This window comes from Zingiber officinale, chromosome 9B, assembly GCF_018446385.1.
Source record: "Zingiber officinale cultivar Zhangliang chromosome 9B, Zo_v1.1, whole genome shotgun sequence".
NCBI lineage: Eukaryota > Viridiplantae > Streptophyta > Magnoliopsida > Zingiberales > Zingiberaceae > Zingiber > Zingiber officinale.
This window is the reverse complement of record NC_056003.1, coordinates 12,419,880-12,434,034: the sequence shown is the minus strand read 5'-3', so window position 1 is coordinate 12,434,034 and position 14,155 is coordinate 12,419,880. Positions and strand designations below refer to the sequence as shown.

The following is a 14,155-nucleotide window of genomic DNA, read 5'->3' as shown; positions in this document are numbered from 1 at the left end:
GCGCCTCTGTGCTCTCTGGAATCACCCTTAATCGATTGCCCGATCGATTCAAGGCTTCTCGAACGATTTCCAGCGCTCCAATCGATCGGCCGATTGATTGGAGGTTTCAATTAATCAACTGATCGATTCAGAAGCTTACTGTTCGCTCAGAAACTCTCCCAATCGATTGGGGAAGTTTTGATCGATTACCCAATCGATCCAGAGCTTTTCTGCACAAACTCACGTCAACCAACCGATTGAATCCCCCAATTGATTATCCAATCGATTGAAACCCAGAAAACTATATAGAGCTTGAAATTAGCTTCGTTTCGTATCCAAGATCACCTCATTCCGATATTCGAGTCAAAAGTTATGGCCTTCAGAAGTTTACTACGTCCGAACTTCCTAGTTCCATGCCAACTCCCTATTGGACTTACGACCGCTAAGAGTTCGGTCAACTTTTGACCCATGTGGACTTTCTCTTTGCCAACTTCTCGTTGGACTTCTAATCATCAAGTATGGTCCTCCATGACCCACTTAAACTTTCACCAGATGTCCTGTCATCCTTGAACTATCTGGATTTTCCGTGTCTGGCTTCACTCACCAGGACTTTCCATCTACCTGGCTTCTCACCAGGACTTCCCAATTGCCTGGCTCCTCACCAGGACTTTCTCCTTTGCCAAGATCACCCTTGGACTTTCAGTTACCTGGCTCCTCACCAGGACTTCCCAAATGCCTGGCTCCTCACCAGGACTTTCTACTTTGCCAAGATCACACTTGGACTTTCCAATTTGCCTAACCTCTAGTTAGGACTTCCATACGTCTAACCTCCAGTTAGGACTTTCATACGCCTAACCTCCAGTTAGGACTTCCACCACTGCCTAAACTCCAGTTAGGACTTCACCACTGCCTAACCTCCAGTTAGCACTTCCCCAGTCAAGTCTCCTGGCATCCCTGACCTACTTGATTTGTCTTCTTATCAACCTGGTTAACCCTTTGACCATCTCCACAATAGGATGATTGCCCTAGCAATCTCCATATATTGTCAAACATCAAAACTCAAATCCCGACTCAAGCTTGACTCGACTCAAGCTTAGTCAAACTAGTCAACCTTGACCAAGGGAAATTGCTCCAACATAAATAACCTAAAACATAGTCAAAAGGATTGTTTGTTGTAATGCTTGCCAAAAAAAAACTAATGCTGTTTATTGAATATAAAAAAATAAGCACCTGATATTGTGTGCCAAATGGCACAGACCAATAACTTCTTACCTAGGGTTTATAACTAATTTTTGAGACCATATATACCTTCCCCCTCTCAAACCTTCATAGGGAGCATGAGATCAAGTAAATCCAAATAGGGTATGACCATCAGTGGGTTTTGGCCAAAACTCACTGATGGACCTAGATACCTCTGATTCGACCCATTTCAAGTATCGTGTGATTAATGTATTGCAAGGACTCCAACGGTGCTATCCAATACAAGTTCAAAGCTCTCTATGGGTGATAACACGTGGAGAAAAAATCCAGCCTCCCTTTGGGCCTGATATGGTAATATATCAAGCCCAACGTGGGTAACTTTGCATTTCAATTGAACATCTATCTTTTGTCACGGATTGCAAAGTTTGCTAATTTTTTTCTAACTATAAATAACCTAAAACATAGTCAAAAGGATTGTTTGTTGTAATGGTTATGATTTTTCAGAAATCCCAGTAGGATAGGTACAACACTTGGTTTCAAGTGTACAATGGTTGCATCGAACTTTACATTAGGCATGGAAATCTGAAACTTCAAAATAAATATGGTTTGTGTAAAAAAAATTGTTTGTTATCCTGGTAACTCCAAGCTTCACATGTTCTGTGGCAACTAACACAGAGCAATAACTTCTAATCCAGGGGGTATAAATAAGTTTTGACACCATTTATACCATCTCCTCACTCAGACCATCACAGGGAACGTGATTTCAGGTAAATCCAAGTAGGTGAGGGCCATCAGTGGATTTTGGTCAATCAGTGGATTTTGGTCAAAACTCACTGATGAACCTAGACACCTCTGATTTGACCCATTTCAGTTCGAGTGGGATTATGGAATTGCAAGGACTCCAACGGTGCTAGCAAATCATGATTTAAAGCTATATATGTATAGTAGCAAGTGTTGGAAAAAAAAATCAGCCACCGTTGGGCCTGATATAATATATATATATATATATATATATATATATATATATATATCATTGAAAAGAAAAGAGGTGCAACGTTCTGTGCCAACTAGCACGGAGCCATAACTTCTAATCCAGGGTGTATAAATTCGTTTTGACACTATATATACCATCTCCCCACCCAGACCTTCACAGGGAACTTGATTTCAGGTAAATCCAAGTAGAGGAGGGCCATCAATAATGCTGATGTGCTCACACACCCATACCTACAATATGATTATAAAAATAATTCATATTCATTACAAATATCGTAATATATATGTAATCAGATTTACAGCCAAAATATTTGAAAATCCCTTGAGCAAGGGGGCCTTGGTCATTGCATCAACAATCTGTGATTTTGGTCTTAATGTAAGCTCCAAGCCAATGGAGTCTAATTGAGGAGTCATGAAACTGTATACTGTATTGCACCAGTTAAACCTAGCTAAGTTGTCAAAATCATCTACACAGTTAATTAGGGAGAGCACATGTATTCTGAGAACACTGCTACTACCACAAAACAGAACAGTTGCAAAAAAATACAGGATATACAGTTGACAGTACAGCTTGTCATTTGATCTCGACTTCCTAATCAGTTTCTCCAAATATTTGGCAGAACAATCCGAATCTTAGAAAAACTCCATGTACAGTGCGCTGGGAGCCTCATTTAAATCGAGAGGAACTATCTCTCCATTGTCGGGTAGGCCAAGAATCAGTCTCACGTCTACCTTTGTAAATTTGAGTTTCTTCCCATGGAAGATAAAAAATTTTTCCTCCTGATCCCAATTATCAAACATATTTTGGACCTGAGCTCTTACAAAAAAAACTATTAGGGAGGTCGAGGATCCACGAAAAAGGTGTGTCTCGAATCTTCTGTTCTTGTTCTACAATCGGTTGAACAGAAGAAATAAATTTTCTGAAGTGACAAATGGTACTTTTCCAGTTCATTCTTTTAGTTTTTCCTTTGTTGACATAACTTGGATAACTTGGTCGATCAACACTCACATTTGTCAACGCCTCTTTTGTAGCCATTGCGAACCTAGCTACCCTATAACCACACCCAGAAAAACAACTCTTAGATTCTGTAATAACGACTATGCTCTTATTCTAACATGCCCATAACAGTAACACAAACCCTAGGTTAAACCGTTATAGAAAGAACCACTAAATGAGCAACGGAGCTACGTACGAAATTGATTCTAGAACGCTGGTGATGGTAGAGTCACGCCTCGAACGAAGCTACGTAGAATGCCTTCAAGAAGAAGATGACGACCGAAGCAGGAGAGTGTGCGCTTTTGTAGATTGGAACTTGGGCTCGATATCCCATAATTTTATTTTAAATTTAATCGACTCGATTTATTTGTATGATTAATTATTATTATTTTGTAATAATACTCTTTAATATCAGGGCCCATGTTGGGCCTAATATGCGCTCATATCAGGCCCACGTTGGGCTTGATACACTCTCATATCAGGCCCAACGGTGGCTGATTTCATTTTTTTCAACACTTTCTACCACACCTATGGAGCTTTAAACCATGATTTGCTAGCACTGTTGGAGTCCTTGAAATTCTAGAATCACACTCGAACTGAAATGGGTCAAATCAGAGGTGTCTAGGTCCATCAGTGAGTTTTGACCAAAACCCATTGATGTCCCTCCCCTACTTGGATTTACCTGAAATCAAGTTTCCTGTGAGGGTCTGGGTGGGGAGATGATATATATGGTGTCAAAATGAATTTATACACCCTGGAAACTAAGTTATGGCTCTGTGCCAGTTGGCACAGAACCCACTGATGGTCATGCTGTAGACTTAAACCCTATGGTAGCACCTTCTAATTTTATTTTATTTTATTTTTTTGATAAGGACCATGGTAGCATGTGTTGAGTTTATAGAAGGGCGAGATAGAATCAAGTTTTAAGAAATGATACCATACCAAACCCAAATTGGGCCTGATATGCGCTCATATCATGCCCACGGTGGGCATGATATGCTCTCATATCAGGGTCAACTGTGGTTGATTTTTTTTTTTAAAACACTTGCTACCACACATATATAGCTTTAAACCATGATTTGCTAGCACCGTTGGAGTCCTTGAAATTCCAGAATCACACTCGAACTGAAATGGATCCAATCAGAGGTGTCTAGGTCAGTGGGTTTTGACCAAAACCCACTGATGGCCCTCCCTTACTTGGATTTACCTGAAATCAAGTTCCCTGTGAGGGTCTGGGTGGGGAGATGGTATATATGGTGTCAAAACGAATTTATACACCCTAGAAACTAAGTTATGGCTCCGTGCCAGTTGGCACAGAACCCACTGATGGCCATGTTGTAGACTTAAACCCTATGGTAGCACATTCTAATTTTATTTTATTTTATTTTTTTGATAAGGACCATATTAGAATGTGTTGAGTTTATAGAAGGGGGAGATAGAATCAAGTTTTAAGAAGCGATACCATACCAGACCTACGTTGGACCTAATATGCACTCATATCAGGCCCACGTTAGGTCTGATATGCACTCATATCAGACCCACGTTAGGCCTGATATGCACTCATATCAGACCCACAGTGAGCCTGATATACTCTCATATCAGGCCCAATGGTGGCTGATTTTTTTCCCAACACTTGCTACCACACATATATAGCTTTAAATCATGATTTGCTAGAACCGTTGGAGTCCTTGTAATTTCATAATCCCACTCAAACTGAAATGGGTCAAATCAGAGGTGTCTAGGTCCATCAGTGGGTTTTGACCAAAACTCACTGATGTCCCTCCCTTACTTGGATTTACCTGAAATCACGTTCTCTGTGATGGTCTGAGTGGGGGAGATGGTATAAATGGTGTCAAAACTTATTTATACCACCTGGATTAGAAGTTATTGCTCCGTGCCAATTGGCACGGAACAGTGACCTGCTTTCTTTTTCAATGACCGAGAACCGTTGTCCAATCTTATTTTTCAAGGATGACTACAATCCCTTTGTCTAAGTTTTAACTCATTTATATTTGAAAACATATTTACATGACTTTAAAATTACAAACCCCTTCCTGTTGAATTAAAATGCAGAGATATACTAAACCTATTATAATTCTGAATATTCATAACTAGTATCGCGCTTTTTTTTTTGCGCAATGGAGATATGGTGTGAAGTATTAATTCTGCCTTGCAGGTGATGGTTTACACTTCTCATACCTACAATATCACTGTATCATAAAATAAATACTACATAAAATGATATAACAGAAATATCACTTTCCAAAACTATTTTTCTTACAATCCTATGTATGTATTGCATACAAAACATATGGATCAACTCTTCCAATTTACAATTAAGTCAAGAACCAGGGGCTGGCGGCATTCTACAGGTTCTCTGATTATGACCCAGTTGTTTGCACCTGTTGCATTTGACTTTTACCTTTCCATTATGTTTTGACTCGATCCTTGCCTTCTTTGCCTACCCGGCTGCACAAGGCTACGGGGGCATAGACTATAATGTTATTTACTCCCATAGGCCAAAATTCCTTGCTTCGACAGGGATAAATACGATCCATGTATGTCGCATTTCAATTCTGTGAATGAAAATAATGTTCACAATATGGGAGTGTATCCATGTTCCGGTGAATGATGATGACAATTGCATGTGAGCAAGGCAATCCTGAAATTTGAAACTCCCCGCAGTTACAATATTTTCTCTCCAAATCAATAATGTATGAAGCGCCTCATGTCTCTACTTCCATTTCAGATTGAGAGTAGGGGTGACCTTTATATCATCTAGCTTTCTCCCTCCTTGATTTCATTTCTTTGGTAGCATGAGGTGTCAACGCAACATACCATTTCGACACTTTCTCCCTATGGTTAAAGAACCATTGAGCAACCTTTCTTCTGGTATTATCAATTAACTTGTTTATGGGGAGTTCACGCGTCTCCTTGAACAAAACATTTAAACTCTCTACACAATTGGTTGTTAGCATTGTGTACCTTCTGCCACTAAAGTGTGCATTAGCCCATCTTTTAGGGTCAATGTTCTGAAGCCACTTATGAGCATCTGGATGTTTTTCAAGCATGGATTGCATTATGAGATCATATTGGAGTGTTGTGTTTGCTCGAGCTGCTGCCCAAAACAAGCCTAAACCTAACCTACTGTCAGTATCTGTTACCATATTGCAAGACATGTGGTGGCAACAAAAAACATGATGGGCGGTAGGGTAGACTTTCCTAACTGCTGATATAATGTCGCGATGTCTATCTGATACTATAGTCATTGACTCTGGATCAACATCAAAGAATCTCTTCGTATGATCCAAAAACCATTCCCATGCAGACCCACATTCAACTTTAGCGATTTCAAAGGCTATTGGGAGGACATTGTCATTAGCATCAATTAATGTAGCCATCAACAACACACCCGGATATTTGCCTCTTAGGTGTGTGACATCAATTCCAATCAATTTGCGAAGATAAGACCTGAATACTCTTCTACAAGCTCCAAAATCCCAAAAACAACGTTGGAACTAATTATCCCCATTCCTGTGTAGTGCCACATAGGTTTCAGGATTTCTGACTCTTAACTCACGCAGATATAGTGGAAGATCTCTATATACTTGGTCATAATCTCCAACAATTTTCTTCATCGCTTTCTCTCGAGCTATGTATGCTTTTTTGTATGATATGGTCACTCCAAACCTAGCTTTTATATATGCTATAATCATACTTGGCTTGTATTGTTCATTAGCAAGAAATTGCTCTTCAACAAAAGAAGCTACAAAGGATGAAGAGCATGCTTGATGATCAACACTTTCCCTAATGATGCCACATTGGTGTTCCTTTATATATTTCGTAATAATGAACTCTACATCCCCCAGGCAACTACTCTCCATTTACATAGTTGATTAAAGTAGACAATTTTTACTTTATTTTTCCGAGTGTCAACTGGGTTATATCTCATATGTTTAACCATGACATGTTTCACAAGTGCATTCTTGAACTCTTGTCGAGACGGAAAAATCTGTCCAACAAAAAATTCATGCTCATCTGTTGCCTCTTCAATTGGCCTTTGGAGCAATCGAGAATTTAGAATATATGGATCATCAGCTATTGGGAACTCCTCTAAGTCACTGTACTACTCTAGAGATATTTCATATTGTTCAATCTGCATATCATCAGCTAAGAATTCTTGTACATCTGTATCACATTGCAATTCTTCTCCAATTCAGTTATAATACCCTTCCTCCTCCCTCCAAGTAGGCTCAAAGTAATCATCAAGTGTTGTACAAGGATTCATAACTTCATCTTCTTGAATACTAGCTTCTTCATTTAGATCAAATGTTAATTACTGCTTATATTTCTATTTGTGTTAGGCACACAACTATATTGTGAAGATGATGGAATATTTGTTCGGGATACTTCTCCTACATTAGCTCCATGTCAAATGCTAGAATTTGTATCAAGTGTATTCCATATTTCAGAGAGAATTTCTTCAGTTATATGATCATCTCTGATAAATAAATTCCAAACTAATTTAGTAAATTTGCAACTACATAATCAAGTGCTGTCGTTAATTTGTAATTTTGCTCAATTGAAACCACCACGAAGGGTTGAGCGAGGAAAAGATCTATATGATGTAAAATCAAACTTTTAACCAAAGATCACGTTGGGCCTGATATCGATGATATCAGACCCCTATTGAAGTAGACAATTCTTGTAAACTAGGACCACCACTGACTAAACCCTAAACCCTAAATAAAAAATGGTTAGCCAAACTTAACTATCAACCTCAGAAACTAACAAGACTTAAATCGATTAAGTATTCTATTACATCATATTGCAGGTGTTGTTGAATATTTATTCCCCACACAACCAAAATAAACCATAACAACAATTTTTTCCACCATCCTTTGCTACAATACTGTAATTTTTATTTACCATCACTACCCTAATTTACAGTAATAAATCTATACATACATATCTAAATCTTTAAATGTATTCTTCTACTAATTTCCCTCTTGCAAGAAGTTTGTCCTTCTCGAGTGACATTCTTAACTGCAGTTGTCCTTTGGTTTCCTCTTGAAACTCTTACGCTAATATCCCGAAAACCTAACTGGTCTATTGCAATCCCGCCAACCAACACGAGCAGTAATGACAAGTGCAGGGTTCATATTTCTTTCGTGTTTATAACACCATGCAGAGAGATGGAGGGAGAGAGACAGTGAGATGACGTGCATCAGAACCACAAATTAATTTTCAATTCGATTTATGCCTTGGATGCTTGAAAAATGATGATTGAAAAATATGGTTGCTAGGTAGTCAAAGGGGTAATCTAAAAATTAAATTTGTTAAACTACACTCTTTGATCAATATCAACCTATATTTTGATAAATATAATATCCAAGCAACACCTTTGATAAATTACCCAACTCTCATTGTTTCAGAGAGAGTTTCATAAACTTGTCCTTCCACTTACCATCGCACTAATTCTTTTACCATCGGCTAATGTGGTGTCTCTTTGTTTCAGAAAGAGTTTCAGAAATCCACTTACCATCGCACTAATTCTATTTACCATCGGCTAATGTAGTGGTTCGCTATGTTGGAATCAAACTCTCTTTCCTTGATATACTCATCCTTCTATTTACCATCGCACTAATTCTAATTCTATTTACCATCGCACTAAGTCTCAGAGTGACAAACTCATTCACTCTCGATATCATACTGAATGCACACATAAAATCCAACTTATTTTTTATTCAAATATTAAAATGTATAGTTTAATCATCTCCGACGCCAACACCTTGAACATTTAAATAATTTTTAAATATGTTTTATTAATATCAAAACGCTGATTAAGATTTCATTTTGCTATTAAAATATTTAATATTTAAAATAAAAATATCTATTTTATTTTTAATGGCCACTTAAATATCATTCTTTAAAATTTTAAAAGGAATTTTAAAAAAGATATTAAACATTAGGGAGTATATTAGAAAATACATTTACCAAAACAAATAATTAAAAAAATATTTATCAAACAGTTTAGTCACACCGATTTGATAGTCTAACAAACTCAATAAAATTGAATATAATTTTTATATGGCTTGAAAAGTACAAAAACAAAATAAATAAAATAAAATAAAATAAAAATTAGCTGGCGAATTTGAGATTTTTACATTTAAACGGGAAAGTGTCAAACATATTTTTTTTTTATTTTTTTTATTTTTTTTATTTTTATTTTTATGACTTACCCCTGCATATACAATTTGAGGTAACAAGTCAATCATTATATATATATATATAATTTTGATATCCTGTACGCTCATGCAGTACGTGACTATACGCACGCAGGATATCACTAGTTTTAATTTTTTTTAAAAAAAAATTAAATTAAAAAAAATAATTAAAATATTTTTTTAAAATTTTATTTCTAGGGTTCAGGCTTTGAGTTATAGTATCAAAGCTATTTTTTTTAGATTTTACCTCTAGGGTTTAGGTTTTGAGTTATAGTATCAAAGCTATTTAGGGTTCAGGCTTTGGGTTATAGTATCAAAGCTATTTTTTTTTTTTTAGATTTTACCTCTAGGGTTCAGGCTTTGGGTTATAGTATCAAAATTATTTTTTTTTAGATTTTACCTCTAGGGTTCAAGGTTCCCAATTAGGTTATAGTGTTTGGTTTTAAAAAAAATTAAAATAAAATTAATTTAAGTATTTATTGAGTATTGTAATATGTTGAGGGGATATATTAATGTATTAGAAATTTATATAAAGAAATGTTAATTTTTTTAATTTAAAAAATAAATAAAAATTAAAAAAAAACAAAAGTATTAATTAATCTACGCGCACAGTCACGTGAGATCAATTCTCTCTATATATACATAAAAATATATATATATAAAGATCACGCTTAATAAATAAATAACTATTCAATTTTAACTAAGGCTATTTAATAGTCTAAAATAATTCATTAAATTTAAAAATATTTGCTAAAATTTGAAAAGTAAATAAATTCTACTAGGGATATTTTGAGTAAATTTCTTGATAAAATTATACCATTACCGTTACGCAATTTCTTCTCGATGTCGACTGTAGCAGCCTAAATTTGTTTTGCCTTTGGAATTTATCAACACGGTTTGACCAATTAGATTTTTTTCCCCATGTTTAACAGGAAAATAAAATCATGCATCGAAATCGAAATTAGAACCACAAGAACTACTTTTTTTTGGATACGGCAAAAAATTATCAGTTATTGAAACAAGATCAAACAATAGCAGATAGAAGAGGGAGGAGGGCATTAGCAGTTTCTGGTTTGATCGAGAGCATGAGGAGCATCCTCAGTCTCCCTTTCCTTCTTCCGCTTTTCGGCTTGTTGCCGACCTCAACTGCAGCGGCTCATGAGAACTTGCAGGTGGGTGTCATCTTGGACAGGTCCACATGGATTGGCAACGTAAGCTGGACCTGCATCGCCATGGCCGCCAACGACTTCTACACAGAGTATCCAAACTACTCCACCAGGTTGTCTCTTCACTGGAGGGACACAAGTGATGAAGGCGCCATCCCTGCAGCATCAGCAGGTGATACTTGTCCGTTCGTGATTTGAAGATTCTTTCAATTTGTATCAATTGTAACTCTGTCGAATTGAATTGAATTGAATTCAGCACTCGATCTGCTTCAGAACGCCGGAGTAGAGGCCGTGATCGGTCCACAAGCATCAACCCAGGCCAAGTTCGTGGCGGAGCTCGGCGGCAGAGCTCGGGTCCCGGTCCTCTCGTTCTCGGCGTCGCTGCCACGAGTTCGAAGCTCTCCATACTTCTTCCACACGGCGTGGGACGGGTTCTCGCAAGCTAGAGCCGTTGCCTCCCTAGTCAACGCTTTCGGCTGGCGAGAAGCAGTCACTGTCCTCGAGGACTCAGACTACGGTGCCGCGTTCGCACCTTTCCTCACCGATGCTCTGCAAGAAGTCGACGTCCCTGTCAGCTGCCGGAGCATGATCGCTCCTCGAGCCACCGGCAAGCAAATTGCGTCCGAACTCGACAAGCTCAGAGCAAACAGAACCAGAGTTTTTATTGTACACATGTACTCTTATTCTCTGGCCTTTGGTTTCTTCAATCTCACGAAATCTCTAGGCATGATGAAAAATGGCTACGTGTGGATCGTAACCTACAGTTTAACCGATATGGTCGATCTCATGGGCTCTTCGGCCTTGGATTTGATGCAAGGAGTGATTGGGTTGACCCCCTCGGTGAGAGAAAACGAGAGACTACATCGATTGAATCGGAGATGGAAGGAAGATCGTCAGTTTAAGTTCAACGTTACAATGTTCGGTTTGTGGGCGTACGACACAGTTTGGGCTTTAGCCATTGCGGCAGAGGACGCCCGAGGAGCTCTGAATTCTTCGTTCATGGCGTCCGGTTCCACCAATTCCACCGACTTAGGAAGAGTTGGAGCGTCCCTGGTAGGCCCGGAGCTGAGAGATTTGTTACTGAGCAGTAGCTTCGCCGGCGTGGGTGGCAGATTCCGGCTGGACGGGCAAGTGTTGGAATCGGGAAGTTATGAGATTGTTAATGTGGTGGATGGTGGGAAGAGAAGGATTGGGCTATGGTCGCCCACTAAGGGCATTTCCTTAAGTAATGTGAATGTAACCGACGGTGATGGCGTCGAATGGCCCGGCGGCGGCCGGAGAAAGCCGAAGGGATGGGAGTGGCCGATCGAAATGGTGGTGGGAATTCCGGTGAAGCCTGGCTTCGAACAATTTGTAGAAATTAATGAAAGCTCTGGGCGAAAGGGCTACTGCATTGAGCTATTTGAAGCGGCGATGAAAGAGCTCTCTGTGAACTTCAGTTACAAGAGGTTTAGCAATGAGCAAGGGGACAGCAATGGAACTTACGATGATATGGTTTACCAGCTCTCTCATCAGGTCAGTTGTAATCTTTCGATTAATTCTGTAATTTTTTAAAAAAAATTTGGATGTGTGTTCGGATAATTAGAATATCGATCGCAGAGATTGGATGCGGTTGTCGGCGACCTGACGATACGAGAGAACCGGACGCATTACTTTGACTTCACGCAGCCGTTCACGGAGTCCGGCCTGGCGATGGTGGTGCCGACCCGCGACGCCCGCCGCAAAGGCGCGTGGACCTTCTTGAAGCCGCTCTCCCTCAGCCTCTGGCTCGCCAGCGCCGCCTTCTTCATCTTCACAGGCGCCACCATCTGGCTCCTGGAGCACCGCCACAACGACGACTTCCACGGAGTCGGCGTCGGCCCCGTGCTCTACTTCTCCTTCTCCACCCTCGTGTTCGCGCACCGGGAGCGGCTCGCCACCAACTCCGGCCGCCTCGTCGCCGTCTTCTGGTTCTTCGTCGTGCTCATTCTGCAGGCCAACTACACCGCGAGGCTGACCTCCATGCTCACGGTGGAGCAGCTGACGCCGACAGTTGAAGACGTCGCCCAGCTGTTGAAGGACGGCAGCGCAGTGGGGTACCAAAAGGACTCCTTCGTCCAGGGGCTGCTGCAGAGTTTAAAATTCAACGAATCGAAGATCGTTCCCTACGAGTCGGCGGAGGAGTACCACCAGGCGCTGATCAACGGGAGCGTGGCGGCCATTGTCGACGAGGTGCCTTACCTCAAGGTCTTCATGGCCAGATACTGCCACAAAAACTTCAAAATGGTCGGGCCGATTTACAAGAGCAGTGGATTTGGATTTGTAAGCACAATTCACCATTTATTCCAGCTAGCTATATAATTCGATGTTTGGATTCACCTTCTCATTTCATAATGGCCTAAAAATATCGACAGGCGTTTCCAAAAGGCTCACCGTTCGTCGGCGAGGTGTCAAGGGCTATTCTGAAGGTGATGCAGAACAACACCCTGATGGACAAGCTGGAGAAGAACTTGTACCCCACGGTTTGCGCCGACAACGATACTGACACAGAATCAAGCAGGCTCACGTTCCGCATCTTCTCGGGGTTGTTCCTCATCACCGGAACCACTTCTCTCTCAGCCTTGATTCTGCATTATTCAATCTTCTTCCTCCGGCAGCAGAGGCCTTCTCTGCTAAATTACGATCAGTCTCCGCTCCGGCGGGTTGCCATGCTAGTGCAGCTCTTCGGGCAAAGAGGCTCTTCTCTGCAAGCATCAGAGGATCCCAAACCAGGAGAAGGATCCACCAGGTCGGCCGTTGTGCTGGCTTTGCCGTACGCCGGCGCTGAAGAAAACGGATAGCAAAGGCTCCCTCAAGCATTCCTAGCCAAGACCATGGAGATGCTGCGTCGCAGGGTGACGCTGCAGAAGAAGGGACATCATCAATTGATATCTAGATGACAAAATTTAATTCCAGACATTGATGGCGATGTTTTTTATCATCGTATTCGCTCTTTCTGTAAATTTTAGTTAGTTTGAATATCAAACTGACATAATTTTTTTTTATTATATATGATCCTGTGTGAGCCATGGACCGCTGGTGATCTGGATGAGCCAGTATAACTCTGGAAATCTCCTATAAATACTGGGAAGGAAATTATTATTAAGCGAGCTAAAAGTCCCCAGCATAACTATTCTGATGATCAAATTAGAAACGAAGAGAGCAAAAGGATGACACAAATGTAAGAAAGTATGAAATTATGTGCATTTTTGATCCCATCCGGAATCTAACTTAGATGAGGGGCCAGCAACGAGGGTGAGAGCGTTGACAGAGAGAAGACTGAGCTCCTGAACTCCAAGGTGTGTTGCAAGTTTTTAGATCTTTGAGGGGAGCAGGGAGGAGATATTAAAAATGATACACACGGGCATGCACACATCATAGAGAGATCCTATGAGGGCGTTAGAGCGAGAACCAGAGAAGAGATCTCTGACATAGGCTCTCCAACACTCAAGTTAGAAAAAAATATTTCACGAAAAGTGTAGGAAAAAGTAAAACTGTAGTAAATGTATCTGTGTAAGTGTACCTAGCTAACGGAAAGAACCTCTCTTTTTATATTACCTTTCATAACCTCCGTA

The 14,155-nt window shown here is 40.0% G+C and overlaps 1 protein-coding gene across 1 annotated transcript; it reads left to right on the top strand.

Moving 5' to 3' along the window:
- The first annotated feature begins 10,372 nt into the window (after positions 1-10,372).
- LOC122022474 (glutamate receptor 2.9-like) lies at positions 10,373-13,626 on the top strand. Its single transcript, XM_042580492.1, has 4 exons — positions 10,373-10,734; positions 10,819-12,077; positions 12,162-12,863; positions 12,956-13,626. The coding sequence occupies exons 1-4, from the start codon at positions 10,482-10,484 to the stop codon at positions 13,379-13,381; spliced, it is 2,640 nt and encodes an 879-aa protein (XP_042436426.1). The 5' UTR covers positions 10,373-10,481; the 3' UTR covers positions 13,382-13,626.
- The last annotated feature ends 529 nt before the right edge of the window (positions 13,627-14,155 follow it).

Coding starts and splice junctions, on each gene's coding strand:
- LOC122022474 (XM_042580492.1), top strand. CDS start 10,482: ATGAGGAGCATCCTCAGTCTCCCTTTCCTTCTTCCGCTTTTCGGCTTG. Junction 10,735..10,818: donor CATCCCTGCAGCATCAGCAG/GTGATACTTGTC, acceptor AATTGAATTCAG/CACTCGATCTGCTTCAGAAC. Junction 12,864..12,955: donor AGAGCAGTGGATTTGGATTT/GTAAGCACAATT, acceptor AAATATCGACAG/GCGTTTCCAAAAGGCTCACC.